The following is a 25385-nucleotide window of genomic DNA, read 5'->3' as shown; positions in this document are numbered from 1 at the left end:
ACAAACCTGAAATCACATTGAGTTCATAGAAAGACTTGAGATTGGAGTAAGTGACTCGTCGTAGATGATGCCATTAGAGGAATATAAAATTTTGAGAGTTTGCTGCAAAACAAATGCCGTTGCTACTCTTTAAAATTGATTTCTTGATTTGTTTTTTGAGAAATTGAGCATTGAAGGCCCGCCTGAGAAAACAAAGAAAAAAACAGGGCTCGGATGCTTTCCAACAAGGTTCATTACTATCGGCCCTCGCTTCTGTTCTTAGTGTCATTCAATGAGCCCTCTGGTAAAAGGTTTGAGCATCTTACTACTGTTCAAGGGTTAACACCGGTGGTCTGAATTTTTATAACCCATTGTTATTAAAGCTGGCTTGGTTTGTTCGGTTGATTAAAAGAATCTGCAATTCTAATCTAGGATAGGCTTCAAGTTGAACTGATTTTAATACTGATTTAACAGGATTGACTCGTGATTTGATTTATCCAACTAATCTTGGTGTAGACTTAAATAGGTTAATATCAAAGATTTTTTTAGTTAGAAGTATGTTGTAGAAAAAAAATTATAGATTTGGGTTGATTTTATGAGCCGTAGGTTAACCCAATGACTTTGTAACCTGAACTCTGTTTTCAGTCAAATCTAGATTGGTCTGCCGATAATAATATAACTTAATCAGTTTTGATTTGAAATTGATCATGCCCTCGTGATAGTGGGATTTTCAAACTATAATTTTAGGGTGGTCAATCTTTTTTTTCTTATATATCTCATAAAACCATGTTATTATAATTTTTCAATTCTTTCTTCCTTGTCTGTATAATAACACAACTCTTGTTAGTTTTCCAAGGAAGGAAGGCAGACAGAAGGATGTCGTTGGCAATGAAACGCCATCAATGCAATCAAAAGAAAACAAAAACAAACCATCTAGATGGTGGCTCAGTTGTAAAAGTTTGGGATCAAAAGGTTTGCTCTCTCTGTGGTCTCAGGTTCGAGCCCTATGGTTGCTCATATGATGACCACTGAAGGCTTACATGGTCGTTAATTTCAGGGCCTGTGGGATTAGTCGAGGTGCGTGCAAGCTAGCCCGAACACCCACGTTAAACTAAAAAAAAAGAAAACAAAAACAAGCTTTTGAAAATAATTTGATAGAATTCATAAAATTAAAGGGGGTAAATATCATAGATGATTCCATAGAATTCATACACCATCAAAATGAGCAAACATAACCCACATGACTTTGCAAACATATCCACACAGTAATTCTAAGGTGAGAAATTAACAATAGATTATAGGAAATGTTTGATATATGTTGGAATTAATTATAAGATCAAGTATTAGAATAATAAAGTTTAATAAATAACTGTTGAAAAAGATTAAACTCAATTTGACCTAAAAGTTGATAAGGTAACTCGGCAATTTAGAGCTTAATCTGGACCATGCTTTATTATGAACCATTTTAACATTGATACTAGATTACTTAATAATAGATTAACTCGCAACCTGCTAAGCCTGAATAAACCTAGTTGGGTTAAAACAAAGGAAGTTTTTTTAATAAAATTAAAATAATATTGTTTACTCGAAATGATATGACATCTCAATAACCCAAGCTGTGTAAGGTCTGATAACCATGCATGATACCATCTCTCTATAAAAGCTACGATTATGAAGCTCGTTCAGTGAGATAAATCAACATGATACTATTATCTTCGTGTGTGAACGTGGTGTTAAAATGCATTAATGTCCCTGACTAGAGAATTAGGAAAAACTAAGGGGTAGTTTGCGAAGAGCAAAGATAAGCTTTGGCAACTGGCAAGACTCTGATTGCATTCAAGTATGATAACAAAAACAATGTCAATTTGCAGCAATGTTGGGCACTTTGCAGGTTATCAGACTGGCAAAAAACAGGTCAAACTATTTCAGAAATTGATCTATTTTCCATCAGTTACAAGATATCTTCACTTCCTACCAACCGAGGAAGCATAGTAACCTGCTCTTTGTTGTACAATCAAGCTCTCAGAGTTACCTGAATAACTGTATGTGTTTACATTCTTCAAACCAAAAACAAATCGATTACGTTGAAGATAAAAGTTCGAGGGATAATTCTCGCTTCTCCAAAGGGGTTATATTTCTTCCTCTTCGAAAGGATCTCTTTCTGGATAGTCACCAACCTGAAATCATATAGAGAAGGCTCTGTTCATCAAATCCACGAACAAAATGAGTAGTTTGATATCAGACATTTAACATTAGAATGATCTAGATTTCATATGCATGAAATTATATCTACTCCATGTCTCAAATAGTAATATGATGTGTATTTTCATTGGATCATCAGTGAAGGACAGATCCAGCACAGAAGCATCATGAGAACATAGTTCTATACAAACCTTTACTTTGTCTGGCCTAATCATAGCACCATGAAGTGGAGGAGAGTCAAAGTAGCGCACTCCTTTTACCCTGAAAATGTTCGAGAAAGAAATAAATAATTGGACGCAACACAGAATGATCTATGAGAAAGATTTTAAATGCCTATTAGCATAGCACAACACCAACAATGTAAACCAGGGTACCAAAAATGAAGACACCTAACTTGGTCAAAATCGCTCAAGAGGTTTTGGTTCATGAACTATACATATACCTACACATACCCAAGGCTGTGTGATTCAAATTTTCAGTCCAACAGACTAATCAAAGAACAGTAATTCTGTAAAAGGCAGGCCAACTGCATATGTAAAAAGGAATTGGTGAAATGCCCAACATACTCATGTACAGTCAATTCAGACACCATTTACCACCAGAATTTGGTAATACTGACTTTTGCAAGAAATTCCAACATTGAATCAAAATAACATTTTAAGACTGCCTATCTATTCCTACACAACATCATTGATATTCTGAAACAGAGTATGTCAGCACGATTTGACCAAAATAAAGGGAGACAAATTTTATCCTGTTTTCCTACTGAAATGCAAGACAGATCCAAAAGCACCACACTTCCAAGTTCCTATGAATAACAGAGAGAGAGAGAGAGAGATTAGTATACATACATGCCATCATGTTTTCCGAATGGTTCGTCGAACTGAACTCCTACCCAAAAACCTGGTGCGAGAGATTCCGCTCGACCAACATATTTGACAACCCCTCTTTTCTCCCCTGGATCAATTTCACATCTATCACCCACCTAATCATTTGGAGAATTGGAAAATATATATAAAAAAGAAAATTGTTGAATAAGGAAGTGGATAGGACAAAAATGGTCAACAGATTTGCTGCAAGGAAACTCTCAAAATGCAATGGAGAAATAAAGTTAAGAATCCATTCACGCCGTGTACCTAAAAGTGGATACAAGATTTAACCCAAAGTCTCAACCATCTTTGAAACCACCAAAACCAAGACAAAAATTGTGAAGGGAATAACTGACCTTGATATTTGCACACAGGTCTTCCATGTAGTCATCTGTTATCTGTGAATGAAACACAAATGAGAGAACTAAATTTCCCCTCACTAGCTCATAGAATGCTGACAAAAAATATCACTTTTTGAATCAAGATAAACAAACACACTGAAAGAGGCCAATGTACATATTTCCACACTACATTATCGAAGCAAAAATCATGAATAAAATAGCACACTCAAATTTTCAGGCGCAAATTTGAAAATAGAGCACCTTACTACATGGCAGATTTTCACCTCATATGGCATGGTGCTTTCTCACTTGAAGTCATAATTACCACAAATGGACTCCAAGTGAACGTGAGAAAGGGTGCACGTACACACACCGAAATTACTGAATAAATAATTACTCTCACTTGGGTTGTTCCTCCTCAAAATTTTCCACTCATATTATTGCCAAAACAAAAAAAAAAATTAAAGAACAAACAAGGGGTAAAGAACCTCAAATCATTGAAGATTACCTTAGGCGCAAAAGCTGATGGATTTTGGGCTGCCATTTTTTCTTTAAATTTTCTAAAAGTGCCTGAAAAGCGCAAAAGAAGAAATAAATTCCTTAACCAGTAAAACCCAAAATGTGGTCTGCAGGCACAACATCTACTCAAAAAAAAAAAAAAATTACATTCATAAAATAATTATTAAGAAATTAATCCAATCAAATAAAATCCAATTACTTACCATCACGTTTATCATAAGCTTCTTCAGAAATTGAATATTTCTCCACCGATGAAATATCTTCCAGCCACCCACCAGCTGTTACTGATGAAGGATCCAGATCTATTATATGCAACCGATACCTTTTAACCCAACAAATAAAAACCCATTAATCACTCAATTCGAGAAACCCAAAAAACCTACATTTCCAATAATGACACCCATTTTTTGAAAAAAACACTAACCCATCAAAAGGAGAGTAGAAACCAAGAGGTCTAGAATCATCAGTTAAATTAGAGACTTTTGAGTTTGCATCATCATAAAGCTCAAGTTGCATTGAATTCACTGAAGTCCCACATTTTCTCCATAGCTTATCTTTAACAGCTTCCACTGAAGACTAAAAATAATACAAATTTATCCAAGTTTCAGTGAATGAAACTTGTGATTCAGCTAAAAGTGTTTGTGGGTTTTGTACCTGAAGTGAGAAGCGAATTTCAGCAGAGAAAGACTTGATATTGGAGTGAGTGACTCGTAAGAGGACTGCCTCGTCAGGTTGAATCTGGAAGCGAGATGATGCCATTAGAGAGATTTGAGAGTTCGCTGCAAAACGATAGTAACACCGCCCTCTTTTGCTGCATAATTTTATTTTATTTTTGAGAAAGTGAGGCCCACCTGAGCTCACAAAAAATCAGGGCTCCGCTGCTTTCTGACAAATCCACAGGTCCATCGCTATTAGCTCTCGCTTCTTTGTCCTTTAATAGCCCTTTAGTAAATGGGTCGAGTGTCATGCTTATCAAAGATGGTTCATATGTATAAATGAAAAGAAAAAAAATCTTTGACAAATCCACAGGCCCGTCACTATTCATCGCATGTTAAATGCTTGTTGACCGCTGCTGTGATTGAGCCGACATTGTAACTTCCTTCTTACGTAACTGATAATCTCTTCTTCTTATTATTCTTTTTTTTTTGTGGGTTTGTTTTAAAATTCAATGGGTTAGCAATTCTGAATTTCCTTTTCTTCCGTGGATGCTTTTGCAGGGTTTTTCATGTGGGTTTTTGCCTGCAAGTATTTGGTTTAAAAAGGAAAATAATTTGAACTTTGAAGGGAAAGAATTTGATGTTATCAAAGAATTTCGAAGTCAATTGCTTGAAGGATGGAGATATTCATGTTAGGAATCTAGCTTTGGGTGATGGTGTAGCAGAGTGTTTAAATGGTAAGCCTTTTTTTTGTTATTGTTATTGTTATTTGAATTTACGGTTATAATGAAAAGTATTCTTCTTTTTGCAGAAATTGAGATTAAGAAACTTAGTATTTCGACAAAATTGATGAACTTTGAGAACGAGTTTGATCCATATGGTGCAATGAGTACACCACTTTACCACACAATTACATTTAAGCAGGTAATGCTGTAAGGACCGATAGGATAAAAATTATAATATAAGGTCAAATTCAAATTTAATTGTGTTGTATTATCCTTAAAATCCTGTATTAAAGATATAGCAATACCAGAAATAAAAGAATTAAGATTGTTAGTATTAGAATATATTTTTTTATATACAAGTAAAATTATAAACATGTTAAAAAAAATAAATACTAAGACAGTGTTTGACATTATGTTTCGGAAACAATTCTGAAAAAAATTAAAAAAAAATTTTGTTTTAAATTAATATGTTTTTTATGTTTTCAGATTATTTTAATGTGTTGATGTCAAAAATAATTTTTTTAAAAAAAATATTATTTTAATATGTTTTGAAATGAAAAACTCTTCGAAAAGTAACCGCTACCACACTCCAAAATATCTAGTTAATCTCTCTTTTTTGTATAGAAATTCAAGTGTTATCTTTATACATTGTGTGTTATAGATCATGACGGGGTAGATGAAAAGTGTATATGTAATGTTGGTAAAATTTTGATGTTTTTGTCATGCCATATTTATAACGAAAATGGGGCTAGAAAGTATCAAGTTTGAACTGCATGTGATGAGAATAGGGATAGAGAGCTCAATTAATCATGGACATTAGTACAAGAAGCTTGTGCAAGTTCGTATGCTTTCGACATGGACGTAATTCCCTTTTTTATCTACTGTTTTCTTGTTCGTATTTCATACATAACACATGCTTAACATCATTTCATTTTTTGGGTTTTAATGAATTTGTTTTTCATGCTTTATATTGCAGCCATCAGCTATAGAAAATGGTCAATATGATCATACTAGGAGTGGAAATCCAACAAGGGATGCCTTAGAAAGGTAGACGTTTTGTTTGTTGGTCTATATAATGCTGGAAAGCAGTCTTCACAAGTATTTATAGGACCAACTTAGTTGTTTCTGCTTCCACCTCCTTTTTTGTAAGCTTATTTCTGTTCTTGTTCTTATTCTTATTTTTAGCCTCCTGGCAAAGCTGATAAAGGAGATCGAGCATTCTGCTTCACAAGTGGAATGGTTGCTTTGACTGCTGTCACTCATCTTGTTGGAACAGGTGCTTTTCACTCCTTTTGCTGTCTCTTCTTTCCACTTACAACCAGTATTTTATCCACCATGCCACACTATTACCTATGTTTCAAAATATCCCTGCCTGTTATGGTCTGGAGATCTGTAACTGGCTCTAAACATTTTGCTACAGGTTCAAGGTTATGCGGTCCATACTCAGCACATGTTTATGCAAATTAACTTGTGTCTGTAGAATGTCTACTTCATTCTTAATATGGCCAGAGATAGTTAATCCTGAAGTTGCGTGTAAATTCTTATGTTAACCTGTTCAAATTCCATCTTAGGCCAGGAAATTGTTGTTGGAGAAGACATTTATGGTGGTTCTGACCGATTGTTGTCAAAAGTAACTCCAAAAACTGGAATTGTGGTGAAGTTAGTATGATTTCTTTATTTCTTGTTTATCATGGTCCTGCTGTATCTGAAATCTGAGATACTTATGCTTAGCAATGTGCAGACGGGTAGATACAAGTGATCTACATGAAGTTGCATCTGCAATTGGTCCCCGAACAAAGCTCATGTGGCTAGAGAGCCCAACTAGCCCTCGTCAACAAATTTCTCATATTCGTGTAAGAGTCTTACTTTCTCAAACTTAAGAAATTTGTTTGTCAATAAGTATCCTTATTTGACCATTTGTGAGTTTTTCATATGGAAGTGTTTGCTGTTAATGGTTTATGTTATTTATAGTATGCATGTATGAATAAATGCAATTTGGCAATCGGGCTTGATACTGTGAAAAAAGAGAGTTATGGTTGGTATATCTTTTCCATAATTAAAAAGGTTGAGCAATAGTGACCCGTGATGCTGTGATATATTGTCCATAACTATTCTCCCTCTCTCTTTTTTATTATCTGTTTTTAAGTGCTGTCAATTGTTCTTGTGTTTTTTATATCTGTGTTTTTTTACGATGGTTTGCTGGTCTTGTCAAGGTTTCAGAAAATTGCAAAGATGCATATGGTGCACTTGTATTGGTAAATAATAGTATTATTACAGCCGTTGGAGCTTGGAACAGGTCTGGCCGATGTTTTGTGGTCCTAACATTTTAGGAACTGCAGTTCTTCCTAGTGCTTAGTTTTGAATTTTTCTTGTCCTTGCAGACACTGTGATGTACTCAGCGACAAAATTTAAAGCTGGACATAGTGATGTCATGGCAGGCGTGCTTGTGGTAAAAGGGGAAAGGTTGTGGCTCTAACTTGTGTATTTCTTAGTGCATTTGTAAGGGATGTCCTTTGTTTCCTTTGCTATCTTGAAGTCTTTTTCTAATAATTGTGTAGTTGTTGAAAATATTATGTTGATCTTTTGAGTGGAGAGCTTGTGAGAAAACCTTAATGCCTAACAATTTATTGCATTTGCAAACAGTTCATCCTGTTTCCCTCCGGCAGGAGAATGGACAGAAAATTTCGGAGTTCCTTTCATCACATCCACGGGTGAAGAAAGTAAATTATGCTGGTCTTCCTGTTCATCCTGGACGTGATTTGCACTGTTCTCAGGTGTGCCTGACTTTAATAGTAGCTTAGATATGAACCTTGTTCTTGCAGTGTGAAACCTCTTATATAAGAAAGCCCTTTAGTTACAGCTCTTGCAGGCAAAGGGTGCAGGATCTGTGCTTAGCTTTTTAACGGGTCACCGGCACTCTCAAAGCACGTTGTTAAGAGTCTTAAGACTACCAAGTATTCAGCATAATCAGTTTTGGTAATCATTTTTCCTACTCAAAACTTATCATGACTTGAAAATATTTTTGTGGGGGTAATTTAAAATCCAATTGATTAAACCCCTGAGATATCTGCATGGTGAAAGATGATGTTGGAGATACGGGTTCGTTCCTGCATATAACTATTATCTTTGCACATTAGAATTTGAATGAGTGTGCAATGAGAGAGAGAATGAAGCTCAGGTAAAAAGGAACGCCAGAGGGATTTTGGAATCAGCTGGTTACTCCATGCATGGTATTGAAATCTTATGTCATGGGAGATCACTGGCATTCAAGATCCCCGCAACCTATGCCTCCCATATTTCCTTAGAGCATAGGTGCGAAATATCTTGTTCCAAGCCCTGTCTAATCAAAATGGAGTGTGATTACTGTGAATATTTTGAGAAATGATATTCGTAGCTCACGCTTGGTTGCAAGCTGTACTCTTACTATGTGATTGCCTGTTGTAGGAAGTGTGAAGTCCCTTATGAGCTTGCCCTGCTTCATGTCCCATGCAAGCACACCAGCTGCGGTACAAGATGCCAGAGGTCTCACTGAAGATCTTATTCGTGTCTCAGTGGGGATAGAGGATGTCAGTGATCTGACTGCTGATTTAGACCATGCACTCAGAACTGGACCGTTATAGGTGCTCGAGCGTCTCCAAAATTTTCCTAGATTAAACCATGGCCTGCCCTTGCCCTTTCTCTTTAACAGGCAAATGAAGTGCGCACAATTATTCCAGATATGTTCAAAACTTCTAGAGCATAGTTATTTGCTACCTTGGTTGTTTGAAATATTTGATGGATGTTCTTTAGTATGCATTCACCACAATAAAAGTGAGCGGAGCAGCTGCTTTCGTGTAAATTCTTCTGTCCATTTCAATAAATGGCATATGCAATCAGCTGAGTGGGTGTCTGCGGTAGTTTCTGATTTTTTATTTTAAAAAATATTAAAAAAACACTTTTTTAATAATTTTGATATACTAATATCAAAATAAAATATATTTTTAAAAACACACTGCACATCCCGATAACAATCATAAACAAATCAAAACTACAAGATGCTCAGTGTTTTGCTAAGTAACAAAGGACGAGGCAAGTAGCATTGCTTTATGACTGCCCCTGAAGTTTTCCTGGGGTATATCATGGCAGCGAGAAAAAGATTTTGAAGCTGGGATGTGTCAAGCATTTTAAGAAGCATTATCCATTTTTTCTTTTATATATATATATTCATTAAACTCAAACCCAAAATAATAAAAAGAGTAAATTTAGGGTTTTTTTTAATCTATCTAGACATTAGCTGAGTTATTTTCAATCAAGGTGAGCAAATCAATCACTGTCATCTTCTTCCCAGGTCACAGGCCTGGAACCTCCGACGGGTCAACTTAGAAAGTACAATACTTGAAGCAATCATGCGTACGGAATTACGGATGGTCTTGTCCACCTCAAATCTTAATTATTTACTCCTTTTCCTGTAAACAATCAACTCCAGTTTTTATAAAACCAGGCACAATCTTCATCATTTTATAATCATTTAAAAAATAAATAAAATCCCATAAATTTAAAAACAATAAATTACTTTATCACCTTATTTCCTTCATTAAAATTCATATTGAATATTGCATCCTCTATAATTTTTATCTCATATTTTCTTTTTAAATAAAGAAAGTGTTTTTTTAAATATTTTTTCAAGTTAAAATTATTGAATATGGAAATTAGTTTTAATATTAAAAATTTTTAACAAAAAAAATAAAACAAGCTCTTTAAAACCAAAGGGATCATATCCAAAGATTTTCTTACTTATTATTTTCCCTTCAAAAATTAAATTCACATCCGAAAAAAAGAAAAGAAAAATGAAAAGAAAGAATCCAAAAACGTTGACCGACATCTGAGCAACTAGTACACGAACAAAACTAGAAAGTCCCAATCAATCACCACCACCTGATCTCTTCTCTGGTCCCCACATCTCCCACAAAATCCACGCGGCATGATTCCATGCTTCTTCACAGATCACACCCATAAAAATAAAAATAAAATAATATTCCTGCTCCGGATCAAAAACAAAGAGAAAACTCCCTCTCCCTCTCTCTTCTTCTCTCTCTAACAAGTTTTACTTTTTAAGGTAAAACGTTGTATTTTGTCTAATTATTTTCCAATTATTTTTATTATTTTGTAGATTATTAATTAAATTTTAATTTTTTGTTCTGAATTTAGTTTTTTTTTGTCGAAATTAATGTGTGTGCAAGTGTTTTTTTTTAATTTGTCTGATCTGATATTGTTTTTGTCGTTGAGATTCTAGGGTTTTGGTTCTTTTAATGAATTATGGTGATCAATTGTACTTTTCTTGTGGTTTTGTTGAATTATGACAGGGTGTGTTTGGTTTCTGAGAAAATTGGGTGATAAGAGAGGGATAGTGTTTGGTTTCTGAGAAAATTGAGACATAAAGAGAGGGATAGTGTAAGGTTTCTGAGAAAATTGAGCGGGAATGGTGTTTTATTAGTTTTTTTTTTTTTTGTAATTAGAGACCTGGGAGGTTTAAGTATTAATCTGCGTTATTAAGGAGAATCAGGGCTGTATGAATTGGAATACAAATCATTTGTATGAACTGTTTTTCCAATGTTAGTGAAAGTTTCAAAATTGAGAGATAAGAGGGAAAATTGAGTTTTAATTTGTGTTGTTAAGCTTGAAAAGGCATGAACTTCGGTGAAATAAGGATTAAAGACCTTTTTTTGGTTGTGTTGTAATCGGGGATTTAGGTAATCAAGCATTAATCTATGTTAGTAAGGAGAATTATGGCTGGATTCAGTGGAATTCAAATCTTAATCGTGAACTGTTTCTTCACTGTTAATTCTGGAATCTGTCGTTTGATTTTTCTGAGGTTTAGTTGCTGGTTTTGATTGTTATTGATTTTTCGAGTCCAACTTAATTCTCTGTAAGGGACAGTTTTTTGCGCACGCACTAACACCTTTTTCCTTTTGCTTTTGGGTGAAACTGTTGTGGAATTTACTTAGTTCCGGCATTTATTCTAATTCCCGCTACCTAATTCTTTGCTTGAGTGCTACCCTCTTATGCTCTATGACATGGTTAATCAATTTGTTTTTGGCATTATTGACATAGCTGATTTTGATGGAAATTATCTTTGGTTTTTTGTTTACATCTGATAACATTCGAGGACTAATTTGTGGATATTGATTCTTGTGTATGCTTGTTTCAGGTTAGACCCTTTCTCATCAAATCTCAAGGCATTAGCCTGTGAAATAAAATAAACTGTTGAAGGATATTGTGACATAGAAAGTTATTCTGCTCGTTTTCTTTTTCATTTCAAATTTCAAGAGATGTCAAGTGGACCGGTGAGAAGGGTCTCGCCAAAAGACATACAAGTGGTAAGCTGTTGATCTTTGAATTTTAGAGTTGATGAACTTTCGTCGTGTTCAATCTTGTTATTCTAATGTTAGCAGTAGAATTATTCTGTATAAGGTAAGCAGCCAATGGGGATTATTTAGTTGAAAATGCTGATTTTTTCCGACAAAAAACTGTGTCCTGAATTAGTTTTGACCTTTGACTTCCTTGAGCATCTTGTATAACAGCTGTAATTCCATAATGTTTTCTTTAGTTGCTCCTCTGTTGGAATTGATCTAGCTGACTTTGGAGGAGATAGATGCAGAAATTCTTGAACTGATTACATTTCTTCATTGCTAGAGAGCGGTTTCTTATGTATAACCCAACAGCGTGTTTTAATTTTTTCCTCAGGCCAGGCCTTGCCCTGATAATTTCTGAAATGGATAGTTGGAGTTTTAATAAGGAAATCTAGGTCCTTAAATAATGAAAAAAAATTCATAAACTGTAAATTTTGAAGTAGTAGCAGTTGATAATCACCCACATATGAGCTTACATCTCAGGTTCTTAAGTTAGTGGAGTCTTCTGTCAAATAACATACAATATTTACATTGTCTCTCCATGCAAAGGTCACAACTAATGATTACCCATTGGGAATAAATCTTGTCTATAGATCCTTGGGAGTTCAAAGCATCACAGGTCCATTGGCCTTTTCTTAACACAATTCTAGCCATTCATGTTATACATAAGCTCCTAATATCCTCAAATTTGTGTTAAAAGATTTTATAAAACTAATGGACAATAATTATTGTTTGAAAACTTTCCATTTTTCCATGTCAAATGCTGTTGTCGAGGAAAAAGATTTGTAATAATTTTTAAAATTTTCTTGTACAAATCTGGTGTTTTGAATACTGATTGGATCATAGTATCTGGAGGAGACTGTGAATCAAAGATGAACATATTGCTCTTGTTTTGCCCTAGGTTCCATTAAATATTGTTTGCCTGCATATGCGAGTCAAGTGGGAAAAAAAGAGAGATAGAATTTCTCCTTTTTATGTCATGGAAATTCCCTGTCTGCAATTGCCTGTTTGCTATTGTCGGTTCGAACCGCATGTGATTTAGTGTCTTTTGGATACTGATCCACCACAAAGAATGTATAAGGAAAACAATTTATTGACAAAAAGACTAGTCTAAATACTTGGCTGATAGCTTTGCTTTTTGTGTGTGTGTGTGTTGGCAACTCATCAGCACTTTGTCAATGTTAGCCATTTAACATTATTTTCTCCAGCAAAAGATAGTTTAAATAACTGAGGATAAGATAGTTTGGATATCTGCTATGCACAATCCAGTGTGTCCAATAAAATACCTTTATGAAGAGCTGCTAATTAGAGATTGTTTCTCACCTGTACCTTTTTCCTTGAAAAAATGGGTTTCTGCATCAGAATTCTCTTTTCTTGGAGTTGAGGGATTATTAAAAAATCTTTAAAACTGTGACATAACCATGCTATCTTCATAATTCTCCTTTGGCTTATTGATGTTTGTTTCCAGGTGCAAAATCTCATTGAGCGGTGTCTTCAACTGTACATGAACCAGAATGAAGTTGTTGAAACATTGTTAGCTCAAGCAAAGATTGAGCCTGGTTTCACTGAACTTGGTAATTAATACTGGAACTCCTTTTTTACGTGTTGCAGAATGTTTGATGATTAGATTCTACTCATGCTATTTTCCTATTGTGGCACCTTTGAGGGTTGCTAATTGTTTCCCTGATCCGTTGAGAGTGCTGATTAAATGAGTGTTAGGATGTATTGGCTGAGTTTTCCCAACCTTTTTTAGTGTCCCTAAATGATTTGTTTTTTGTGTAATTATTTGATAAAACAGTATGTAGTACAATGCTAACGGAGCAAAAAAACACAAATGATGGGAATAAAAAAAAGGTGAAACAATCACTGAAATGGAAAATAGTCAAACCACAAGATTCTTCTTTGCTTTTCTCAAGATTTTTCAAGAGTCTATCAGTTAGTGAAAGGAACATTTCAGGCATCATTAGTCTCTCTGTCCAGATATGAATACTCACAGAAAGTTATTAGATATAGGAATTATTGGTGTTAAATAAAAATTCCTAGAGCTAACTCCAGCTTTCATTGTAAATAGGTGGTCAAATCTGTTCTTTCCTCAAAAATTAAACTTGCAAAGGCCCATCAAATATGATTCCTTTTCTTTTCCCCTTTTGTCCATTGTCACATTCTTCTAAAACCAATATTTTGTATCATAGGAACAACTTCAAGTTTGGTGATCTTATTTTATTCACAACTTGTAAATTTGTTTTCCAGTTTGGCAAAAGCTTGAAGAAGAGAATCGGGAATTCTTCAGGGCTTATTATCTGAGGTTGAAGGTAAAGCAACAAATAGAGGAATTCAACAAGCTGCTTGTGCAGCAGGCACACTTGATGCGTGACCTGAATTCAACTGGAGTTGTTTCAATGCCTACTTCTAATGGATCTCATATCCCATCAAGTAAGACTGTTTTTCTTCCCGTGAACATTTTTACTGTTCTTATTGGCATATCTAGAAAATTACAATATATAACTTTCCACATAATTGGAAATCAGCTTTGCTGTTGTGCTTCCTAATTGTTGTGATTTGATTTCACAATCATTATATATCTTCCAAACAGACTGTTTGGTTGGAAAGAAAGCAAGGTTCTATAAGTGAGAGATTAAAGGAAAGGATAAACGGTGGGCCTCTGTGGGGTTTTGTATTAAATCCACACCTAATACCAAGTTCGTGATGCATATTTCAAAGTTTCCCGAGTAATAGTGATTACAGTATAGTAATAACTGGTAGGCAGCAAATTAACTCTCTTTATCAGACTTCATACTGGCTATTTCCCCCTCGTTTAAATGATTTTGTAGAACATGGGAGTCCACTTGTGGGAAGAGTTGGAGGAATTGGATTTTTATTGTAGTGGAAAGATCTTAAGGTGATTTCCTTGATTTTTGCCTTAAAAATAGACTTCAGAAAACTCTCAATCAATCAGTATTTGCGGAATCCACTATTTTATAAAGGTTTGCTTAATATAACGTGATAATAACACAATTTCCTTCTCTTTTTTGGATTTGAATTTGAACTTTTTGGAAGTCATTTTTTGATATTTGCTTTAAGTTTGCTTGTGTAGGTGGTTTTTTGACATGTGACTAATTGATTGCTGAATGTATGTTATCTGAATGTCCCGATCAAAATGATACCATTGTGCATTTACAAGGATAATTTGGTTGAGTCTTTTCTGTAGTTTCTTGGTAGAGCATGCTTTCTCCAAACCCTTTTATGCTTCATATGATTCGTACTTTTTTGGCAACTGATTTTGGTTACTTTGACAGTGCACCAGAATACTGCATGCTATGGTCCAGATCATACAGGACCAGCCTTGAAGCCAGAGAGCATGCATCACCCCATTGGCTCCAGTTTGACTAATGCATACACTAATGGTGGATCATCATTGCACTCAAGCATGCATGCTGCTGTTGAAATAGCTGCCCGTTCCAGTAGAATTGATGCACCACCAAACATGCTTTCAATGCAGAGCTCAAACATAGGTCTGCTGCAAGGAATGAATGGGGGAATGATCAAATCAGAAGCTGGTTATTCGGGTACTTCTCCCTACATGTTTGGTGCTGATGGAAATGTCCTAGAAGCACGCCCATCGATTGCAGATGCATCTGTTGCATCATTCAGTAGTGTAGAGTCCAGTTCACAAGCCTTGAATGAGTCTATTCTGGATGCAGACACCTCTTCATTTGGATTTTTGAGTCAGATTCCTCGAAATTTCAGTCTTTCAGATCTGACAGCTGATTTTACCCAGAGTTCAGGTTTGTCTCCCTACCATCCCCCCTCTTCTCTCCATCTCTTTATTTACCAGCCCCTGACTTACTCTCTAGCACACTTCTTTTGCACAAGATTGCTATTTTATCTGTTTGTTGGTCAACTGAAAAGTTAGGCAACATGCTTTTCAGTGGACTCAGTTATAATCTGTTTAGGTGAGTACTCAGTTTGGGTGATTAAGTAAGTTGGTGGAGTCATTTCTTAATTTTGGTCCTATGTGCATGTAATGGAACATTTAGTAGACAATTTACAAATTTTACGTTTACATTTTCTGTTTTCAGAAATATTGGAGAACTACCCAAGATCACCCTATCTAGCAGCAGACAATGATAACTTCCCAGATTCTCAAGAAAGAGAACATCCAGGTTATTTTATTTTATTTTAAGGCTTTGTAATATTTGGTACATCAGAAAGGAGGAAACTAATTTGGTGCCATGATTCTGCAGGAGACAACAGAAGGCTGGACACTATATCAGAAGGCATGAGTTATGATGATTTTGGAAGTGAATAACCATAGAATTTCCGTGGTGAGTTCTTTGTGCTAATTTTTTTTTAATTTGTTGAGTTGCTTGTGCTGCTATTGTTTACTGGATAGTTATCTGTACCATTTACCAATCAGCTAAGTTTACTGTGATACATATTTGCTGCATCAGAGTTAAGTTCTGTCTCCACGCTGTCTCTATATACCTAAGACTGCTAGAAATGGTTCTGTCTTCATGTCATATATGTTTGGATTGATCTGTGTTTGCTTCTAACTTTAGTTTTTATAATTTTCTGAAAGAAAAAGGAATTCATACTGGCTTTTTTCCACAAACATGGAATCATGCATAGAGTCGCATCTTTGCCTTCCCTGTTGAATTTGTTATAGCATTTACTTTGTTTTTTCATTTTTTTCCCTTTTTCAGTTTTGTTATTGCAGGTCCAACTCATCCATAGAACAGGTTTGTAAATAGCAATTTAGCATGGGAGAAGCTTCAGAAGTAGACCAGCAGGAGATTGATTGGCGTGTGTAAGATTTCGCTGACTGCAGTATGTAGTGATGACTCTTGACATTAGGATTCTTTAGGGTGAAAAAAAAGTTCAGAAGAATGCAACAGATTACCTTTTCAAGCACCATGGGAATTCATGGTGATAATTTATACTATATCTAGGTGTTTGCAGAAGCATTTATTTGCGCTCTGGTGTGGTTGCTCTTGTTGATTGGTCTTTTGCATTAAATAAAATTGTGTTTTCATTTTTTTAATTAGATTCTGAATTTGATATAATTCTTCTCTCTGTGGCTTGACATCAGAATTTATTTATTTTTGTACCGAAACAAAATAATTGATTCTTGTAATATAAGAAATAATTAATTTTCTGACTGGTGTTGATCAAGCATATTTTAATGTGTTTTTTCATAAAAATAATACATTTTTTCTTAAGAATTTTCTTTTCTTATTTATGACATGGACAAAAGATTGAGATAACGATGAATTTAAAAATGTAGGGATCAAATATATAGTTTTTAATATAATTATTATTAGTAAATTAATTATTTTCGCTAAACTACAAGGATTAAGTTACTCTAATAGATTTGTTATCCATCAAGTAATGCAAGTTGTGTCAAGAGTAACAGTAGGTTCCTAAGGCTGAAGTTGCAACTGCGCAGATTACTCCCTTACCTGCATGATATCTACCCAGTAAAGCTGATTGGATATTTTAGTATTTGATAGATTCGTGGAAAGAATGAAATAGAGAAATGTGAATCTGTCCAAGGGAGATGAACTTGGAAAATCATAAACCTAGTTAAGGAACCTGAAAATGATACCAGAAACCCTCTTCTCCAATTACATCAAACATCCTTTTGTAGTGTATTTGAATGTGAACATGGTATCTGAGAGGGTGAGCTCTAGCTTCTAATGAAATTTCAATGGGAACAGAGCCTGAAAACATGGGATTTGGGACAATGAAATGATAAATGTGTTTAACGTATCAGTTTGGTAAGATAGAAATTGAAACAGACAGAGAGAAAGGGAAGCCACATGTTTCAGCAACCAATATGGGCCTAATCTGCCAATCAGTTCCACCATGAAACTCAAGAGTCGGTCACATGTAAATGCATTGATGAAAGAAGAAGACAGTTCATAGACCATGCCAACAAAAACAATGACCACGCCCTTTCATTCATAGAGAAAGAGTCTAACCAGTAACCATTCATAACAACATCGTCCATGCAAATGCTTGATTCAACAGCAAACAGAATGATTTCACTTTTTGAACTGCATAATCTTTCTTCTTTTTGATATATTTTGGACTGTGTAATCGTTTTTAATCCTATCTTATTACCAGGAGTTAGGATTAAACTATTACAGACTTGCAATTACAGGCGTTAACATTTTATAATATTCCTTGGATCAACCCCAAAACTCTTTTTAAGTTTCATTTTCTTGTAGTTTAATTGGCAAAAACAAAATTGGAAGGAAATATTTTCATGTGAAAACTGTATACATGAAGCAACTCTATTCTACACTTCTATTGAGCCTGTATTAACCAGCATTAATATCTAGATGGGGGGGGGGGGAGATTATCTGAATTACATTGTACGAAAAATCTCCCCATGATTTATCAGACCATGGTAGTAATGCCATTGTATCTAGGTCTAGTTCTATCTGGTGAAAGCCCTTCTTCCATAGCTTTCCTTTTGTTATTGTTGGGTTGTTGTAGTAGTGGTGATGGTTGTGGTTGTGATTGTGACTCTAGCTGTGGCTGTGGCTGTGGCTGTGGCTGTGGCTGTGATGGTGGCTGTGGCTGCTGTTCTGACTGAATTTCTGAATTTTCAAGCTTTTCTTGATCTTCTTGTTTTTCGTTCTTAATTTTGGTTTTCATCATGTGAGGTTTAAGCCTATTCAAATCAGCTAGTCGTACTGGCTTCAAGAAAAATTCCTCTGCTCCTTCCTCTAAACATCTGTAATGAAATTATACGCAATAGTCAGTTCCATGACATCAAAAAATCAAATGGTATATTCCTCAAATTTTTTCCACAAAAAGGAAAGAAGAAAGAACCCAATTCTAGCTTTAATTATCTCTCTCCACCTGGTGATCCTTGAAGGGACATTTTCAGATGACATGATGACCACAGGTATGTCCCTGAGAGATGACGATTCCTGCAAGATCAGAAGAAAAGGAAAAAAAAATCCATAAATCTCTTTAACTACTATTTGTTTTCATGGAAAATAAAATAAATGTGCATTAAAAATCTTCTATGGGTGGCATGACAGAAGAAGGTACCACATAAGAAACAAAGAGAATCTCTGAATATCTTGAGCTAGATTTGTTTAGATACAAAATAGGTGGCAAGTGTTCCAATAAGATTTTCTTTGAGATTCTCAAGCAAGTGGGCAATAATAGGGCACATGTTGACAACAACTAAACTAGCGCCCATCATTTTGGACACTGAAAGTTTTCAGGCTGGGAAAGAATTTTCAAGGTACCCATTTTGCTAGAAATAGAAATGGGAATAATTGAGAAAAAGAAGAGGGAATATATGATTACTCAAAATGAAGACAAGAGAACAGAGATCCAAAAAGCTTACCTTTACTTTCTTGAGCAAATCATAGCCTGTCATGCCGGGCATACAGTAATCTGTAATGATAAGATTCACTTCCACTTCCTGCAAAAGCACAAAAAAACAGAGAAAAAAAAATCAGAAACCCAGAAAAGATGGAAAATTATCAAGAAAGGAGAGGAATCTCTGGCATTGAGAAAGGAAAAACAGGAAAACACGGAGAAGAAAGAGAGAAAGAAAGAAATTTTACCCGATGATCGTTAGGAGAAACAGAAGGTACTGTATCTGGGTTGCTATGGTCATCTTCTTCATGTAATCCCAGAAATTTTAAAGCTTTACTACCAGAATCAACTGCAGTAACTGCCATGACATAACGGAAGGCATAACAATCAGAACCCAGGAAAAAAAAAGAAAGAAACCTTACAAAACATAAAAACAAAACAGTTACAGCCCGTGTCATAAAAATCATTCCTTTTTTAACCAAGAAAGTAAATTTAGTACCTTGATATGATGATGTCTTGAGGAGCCTCTCAATCAGCTTTCTATCTATCATGCTGTCATCAACAGCTAAAACATGAAACTGTGAGTGTGAATCTCCCGTTATTGTCATTGCATCAAATTCCAGATCCAATATTATCACCTGTAAAGAGCAAAAATATAGAAGAGAATTTTTGGTTTTTGCTTTGTTTTTGTTTCTGTTGTGGTGGGTTGGTTTTTGCGGTGTTGTTCCTATAATGGAATAAGAAATAAGAGGGAGGAGAGAGGCCTATTTTGTAGTAATGAAACGATACCTTCCCAACAAAATCCACACACCCCACAAAGCAAGATCCGACCAGATTTCTTTTCAAATCTTGCAAAATTTCCAAGTAGATTTTAGAATTGAATTACAGGGTAAGCAATGCATTAAAGAAATGCACAACGACCCAATAGAAAATAAAAATAAAAGAATAAAATAAACAAATAAAATCTTTATGGGAAATGTTGAAGGAGACGGGAAGATGGGGAGGTCGGTTCAAATTACATATGGAACCAACCAGCGCGTAGAACATGGGAGAATGGGAGGAGGAGGAGTAGGACTCCACAAATAAATAAAGAGGGGGAAGAGAGAAAATGGGGAGAATGGCAAGGAAGTTTTGGATTGAAAAAAAAAAAAGAAAAAAAAAACCCCTCAAGGGGTGGAAGTGGGACCCATCAAAATCCTCCCCAGAGATACAGGTGATGTAAGCATAGTTGCCTTTTTCTCCCTAATGTGAAATCATGTGGCTCTTGCCATATCTTGAGCAGGTGGGGAGGGCAAAGAGAGGCCATTTTTCTGCCTTGATTCCCTTTTAAGATTTGCTTCCCATGCCCCCCCACACACACACACACACACACACACACTAACAAGCTCATAAGATAATCATAAAACCTCACTGACTATTCGTTTCTTTATATCCATCCTTACTTCCCATTCATGTATCTAACCACGCTTTGGAGTTGGAGAGCTGGCAATTCATCGGTCTTCTTGGCACATGAAAATTAAATATTTAATGTGATTTTGATATCGTGAGCAGGGTTTTTTTTTATTTAAAAATATATCAAAATAATATTTTTATTTTTAATATCAACTCATTAAAATCATAAAAAATATATTAAAAAAAATTAATTTAATATTTTTTCAAGAAAAATATACATTTCAAAACTATCCGAAAGTGAAAGTTGCCGCGCTACTAAACGAATTCCTAGAATGTGTTGAGTAACACGGTTCAATTTGTTTTTCAAATTATTTTTTGTTTAAAAATATATTAATTTGATGTTATTTTAAGTATTTTTTTATGATCTTAATGTGCTGGTATATAAAATGAAAAGTATATATATATTCAATTAAAAATAAATATTTTTAAAATTCAGACTGGTCACCTTACTAAAATATTTAAACAGTATCGTTGGCGTTGTGTTTCAATAAGGAAAGGGGAGTCGGGGTCCCTCGAAGGAAAACAAAGGGGCTGTATTTTGGAGAAAACATGTCGCAGCACATGGGGATCAAGGCAGCATATAAATTGCTATTGGTAAAATTTATCACAGGATTCCTGTCTACCATTTTATTTTTATTTTTTTAGCTTGGAGAAGGACTGTAACCCTTTGGGATGCCTAGTAAAGTAACTGTTCCCTGGATTGTCCACTTTTTTTTCTGGTTTTAACAACTATAGTATTTTTGGATTTTTTTTTTTATCACTTGAATTTAAGTGTTTATCACATTGAAACTTAACAATATTATAATGGAGAAGAAGTAGGGCAAGGAGGGTAGTCAGATTTTCATCTTGTTGTTGTTGTGTTATTGTTATTATTATTATTAATATTAATGTAAAAAAATCTAATTAATCTAGGAATATGATTCTCATGTTAAATAATTAGTTAATTATTTTGTCTTAACAATCTCATTCATTATTTGTAGCCAAAATAGTTGATAGCTTATATTTGATGCTTAATTTGTGGCTATTACCTGCAAAACATCTTCTTTGATGGAGGTAAAAACTCTTCAATACTTGAATAAGTATCTTTTTTTAGAGATAAAATACAATAATATTATAGAGAGAGATATTCTGGTTGTGAACCTTTAACCTGAATGATTCGTGGTGTGTTTATAACTCACGAATCTTATTTTTTTATGGAAAGGAAAGGATGGAGTATAATTTTACCTTTGTGATATTTTAAATTATATTATACTCAAAATAATAGGTATTGTATCAATATAAAATATTGAATGATTCGTATGGGGTCCCAAAAAAATATATGGTGAGTGTTGGGCTTGGGACCATTAGAGATGAAAATGGATTTAGGTGTGCTACCTAGACCTAAGCATGTTGAGCTCGAGCGTGAAAGCTCGAGCTCACGGGGGTGTTGGGGTGCACGCCCACCACCAAGGGTAGTGGGCCTGTCACACCCATGTTAGGCTTGCACCCTACATGGGCTCGAGCTTCTTGCCCAAGCTTAGGCTCCTTGAGTGTTAGGTTAGGATTTAGTATGCCCGAAACTATTTATTTTGGGCCCATGTTGTACTTTGAGTTTGAAATACCAAGCCCGGGGTCAAGAAGTATTCTTATTTGTCCTATTTAAAGGGAATTTTTTTAGTTCATCTTGAAGGTTTTTTGATTCATTTTATCTGGATTCATTAATTATTATTATTATTTGTGACACCCCATAATTGTTGGATTGTTGATGTGAGATTTTTATGTTAATTGAAGCGGGTTAATAATATCAAACAAATCCCTACTTTCATAGTTTTTCTTTAATGTGGTCCTCCTACTTATCTCACATTGCCTAAATAAATTATTTTCGTGCAAATCTTACTTTTTTTTCTTTTAATCTAGGATTAAGTTTCTTGTGAATTGCATTTCCACACTTCAACCCATGATCAATTAACGAGACTTTATCACGATTTTATAATTAAATTGTAGTGTAGATAGAGAATTTAAGCATTAAAACAAGGTGAGCAGTGGGTCTCATTTGCCATAACAACTCAGGAACTAGCGAATGAATTTAAACAGAAGAACTTATTTAAGCAACGAATGATAAGTAGAAGGACTGTATTAGGAAAATTAATTGATGAGGACCCACATTAAAAATTTTATGAAAATAGAGGGACCCGAATTGTTGACGCAAGGAAAAACAAGAACATGTAGCTACACCAGTAGACTACAAGTTGGTCCTCAAAACTGAGTGGGAGCTGAGTTTCTAACCGTGTGTTTGGGTATATTTTAAAAGTGTATTTATTTTTTAAAAAATATTAATTAATATTTTTTTGATGATTTTAATATATATTCTTTAAAAATATATATGCTGTATCACAATAATAAATAACTTTTCGTACGATAAATAAAACACGGATACTCACATGGAAACTGATGACTATTTTTCCTTGAAATTTCGGAAGTTTGAATTGTAGTAGATTTTTTCTAGATCTTAGAGGGATTTTTCTCACCACATTCAAGATTTGCTTGTTGAACGAAAGACACGTCGAGGCTGATTGATTCCTTTCTCACTTTCTAGAAAGCCATCAAATTTCTTCGAGATTGTTATCAAAAATAGGTCAACAAATTCTACGTCAAATATCATATCTTCGTGATTAGACCCTCAATCTTTTGTCTACCATGCTCTTGAATTTCCACTGCTGTTAGTAAATAAAGTCTAGACCCATTAACCAAGAGACCTGCAATTAGTGAAGTGATTAATTAGAGGAAAGAGAGGGAGAGTTTCTAGTGGGCCAATGTAGCTTGGAAAAATCTTCAAATTCCTTGCCCTTCTCTCTCTCTCTCTCTCTCTCGCTCCCTCTGATTGCAAGTTTAATCCTGTAAATGATGAAGAAAAGGGACCATCATTTTGATAATCCGCGTTAACTTTCTTGATCATTGCAGCTGCTATGATTTTTCTCCCCTGCCTTTTGAAAAGGCCATATTTCCGTTCTCATGATCTTGCCAAGGGACCTAAGTGAATCAAGAATCATGCACCTGCTTTTGAATTTTCAATTGTCACATAGTGTTTTATCTATATCGGAGAAATCTGCACCCGGAAGTCACTCGAGAATATATTATGCATACATGGATAAATACGCGTGAGAACTTGCACACATGAATGAATTCAACTTAAATACCTAGTTATTAAACTAGGATCAAATTAGTATAAATCCCGAGTCACTGGTCAGAAAAATTATTCTCAATTTCTTACTAAAATAATTAAAATGATATCATTTTAAAAAAATAAAAACAAAAACAACAATGATTTTTTTAGCTGAGTTTCGACCAGGTCTTAATAGGTTAACCCGAGTCCCAGGTCAATTCAGATTTTTTCCAAGTCATTCAAGTCAATTTCTTCCTCTATTTTATATGAAACCCAGACCGGTCTATGTTCCGGGTCGACTCGTCAGGTTGGTATGGATTTTATAACAATGCTTAAAAAGTATTCAATTTGACTCTTTGTTTTATTATTTCAGACAAAGTTATCAAGCTCGGTCAGGTTATAGGTTGGGCGGATTAATCCAATTCAATTTAAAACTACGGTATTTCAAGATTTTTTTTGAAGTTAAAATGATATTGTTTTGAAAAAAAAATCAAATCAAGATTAAGTTGCGGGTTAACCTGCCGAGTCAATCATATCATATCAAGTCAACTCTCATTCGGTTTAATTTAAAACTCGGTGTATACTAAGAGTTGGGTTGACATGTCAAGCCGAGTTTAATAACACTGGTTCTAGTTTCATTTTTTTTTTCATGCATAAAAAGAATACCTAGATAAATCTTGGGTGATGCTTAACAACGTATTATCTCGATTAAATTTTGGGCAAATGCTCAACATAACCTGTATATGACGCATGTATTGCGTTGGTATGTATATATCTATGAGGTCCTTTCTACAGATATTAATGGAGGAAACATTCTACATCCATGTGAACGATTGAGCATGGTTTTGATTTCACACCGAAATCAAACTTTTCTAGTTATTACAGTTACTCGCTCGAAGGAAGAAATCTTGCAAAAAGTCCAGACATGCGTGGCCATGTAATAACTCATTATATCCGTTGATCTAGACTCGATTAATGGTAGTTTAGATTACATTGAAATCCTGCCTGCATTTTACATGCAATAACTCATTCCCATTGAAGGGATCACCAATGGAGCTTATAAATATCTCACTGATTGAATTAAATTCTTGAGAGTGGGTGTTGTTCTTTTGGGATCGTTTGGATCTTCCCTTGAAGGTAACAGGAAAATTATCCAAGAAAATTAAAAGATTCATGTAAAACCGCGGTTTCATTTTTTGATTCTACGATTAAGTAATGTTTGGTTACTGATTTGAGAATGAAAAAAATGAGAATAGTTTGGATATAAGAGATTTTTAGATAAATTTATTTTATATTTTTAATTTTAATTTTTTAACCAAGCATGTCTCTATTTTTTTTATATTTATTTTTTTAATCTTAAAACACTAATATTTAAACATGCACGATGAAGAAAGACTGGAAAATTCATTAAAAAAATCCGAGTACTGAAAAACGACTCCACATTGAGTGATGATCTAGAAAGAAAAAAAATCTACTAATGATCCTAATTCCATGGATTTTTCCAAGAAATGATCTCCAGCACATGCCAAGAAGACATCAACATGAATTATTAGGAGCAAATTCAACCCTTGACCAATAGCTAAAAATAGAAAAATATTAAAGTCAAAAATTTATCTTATTCATTCATTATTTTATTTATTTTATTTTATTTTACTTTTCAAATCTACCCTATACCCTAGGAAATATACAGTGGGGAAACCCCAATCCTTTAGAAAATTTAATTTTAAGTCGATTGATTATTTGCCATAAAAGAAATAAAAGAATAAA

The 25385-nt window shown here is 34.5% G+C and overlaps 4 protein-coding genes and 1 pseudogene across 6 annotated transcripts; 3 read left to right on the top strand and 2 right to left on the bottom strand.

Annotated features, from left to right (window-relative positions):
* Positions 1–1880: 1880 nt before the first annotated feature.
* On the bottom strand, positions 1881–4753 carry LOC7473569 (tubulin-folding cofactor B). Its single transcript, XM_002307948.3, has 8 exons — positions 4565–4753; positions 4335–4486; positions 4114–4232; positions 3900–3961; positions 3407–3448; positions 3033–3166; positions 2373–2442; positions 1881–2156 (listed from the first exon to the last, which is right to left on the bottom strand). The coding sequence occupies exons 1-8, from the start codon at positions 4667–4669 to the stop codon at positions 2109–2111; spliced, it is 732 nt and encodes a 243-aa protein (XP_002307984.1). The 5' UTR covers positions 4670–4753; the 3' UTR covers positions 1881–2108.
* Positions 4754–5011: 258 nt separating this feature from the next.
* Positions 5012–7927, top strand: LOC112323284 (cystathionine beta-lyase, chloroplastic-like; annotated as a pseudogene).
* Positions 7904–8911, top strand: LOC18099820 (cystathionine beta-lyase, chloroplastic). Its single transcript, XM_024602864.1, has 3 exons — positions 7904–8065; positions 8161–8245; positions 8736–8911. Exons 1-3 carry the CDS (start codon positions 7904–7906, stop codon positions 8909–8911), a joined length of 423 nt encoding a protein of 140 aa, XP_024458632.1.
* Positions 7935–16835, top strand: LOC7496087 (uncharacterized). 3 transcript variants are annotated; one of them, XM_052453683.1, is made up of 9 exons: positions 7935–8065; positions 8152–8267; positions 11479–11647; positions 13149–13254; positions 13931–14113; positions 14977–15465; positions 15760–15843; positions 15925–16005; positions 16384–16835. In XM_052453683.1, exons 3-8 carry the CDS (start codon positions 11600–11602, stop codon positions 15987–15989), a joined length of 975 nt encoding a protein of 324 aa, XP_052309643.1. In that variant the 5' UTR covers positions 7935–8065; positions 8152–8267; positions 11479–11599; the 3' UTR covers positions 15990–16005; positions 16384–16835. The 3 variants fall into 3 exon arrangements, with proteins under 3 accessions (XP_052309643.1, XP_024459805.1, XP_002308897.1); XM_024604037.2 differs by lacking the exons at positions 7935–8065; positions 8152–8267 and adding an exon at positions 10219–10386 and having other exon boundaries at positions 15935–16005; XM_002308861.4 differs by lacking the exons at positions 7935–8065; positions 8152–8267 and adding an exon at positions 10219–10386.
* A 1095-nt stretch (positions 16836–17930) lies between these two features.
* Positions 17931–20146, bottom strand: LOC7473567 (two-component response regulator ARR9). The gene is made up of 5 exons (XM_002307947.4): positions 19524–20146; positions 19273–19382; positions 19050–19127; positions 18551–18621; positions 17931–18422 (listed from the first exon to the last, which is right to left on the bottom strand). The coding sequence occupies exons 1-5, from the start codon at positions 19630–19632 to the stop codon at positions 18083–18085; spliced, it is 708 nt and encodes a 235-aa protein (XP_002307983.4). The 5' UTR covers positions 19633–20146; the 3' UTR covers positions 17931–18082.
* Positions 20147–25385: the final 5239 nt, after the last annotated feature.

This window comes from Populus trichocarpa, chromosome 6 (genome assembly GCF_000002775.5).
Source record: "Populus trichocarpa isolate Nisqually-1 chromosome 6, P.trichocarpa_v4.1, whole genome shotgun sequence".
Classification (NCBI taxonomy): Eukaryota; Viridiplantae; Streptophyta; class Magnoliopsida; order Malpighiales; family Salicaceae; genus Populus; species Populus trichocarpa.
Note: the sequence above shows the minus strand (reverse complement) of the source record. Positions and strands in the feature narration are given on the sequence as shown.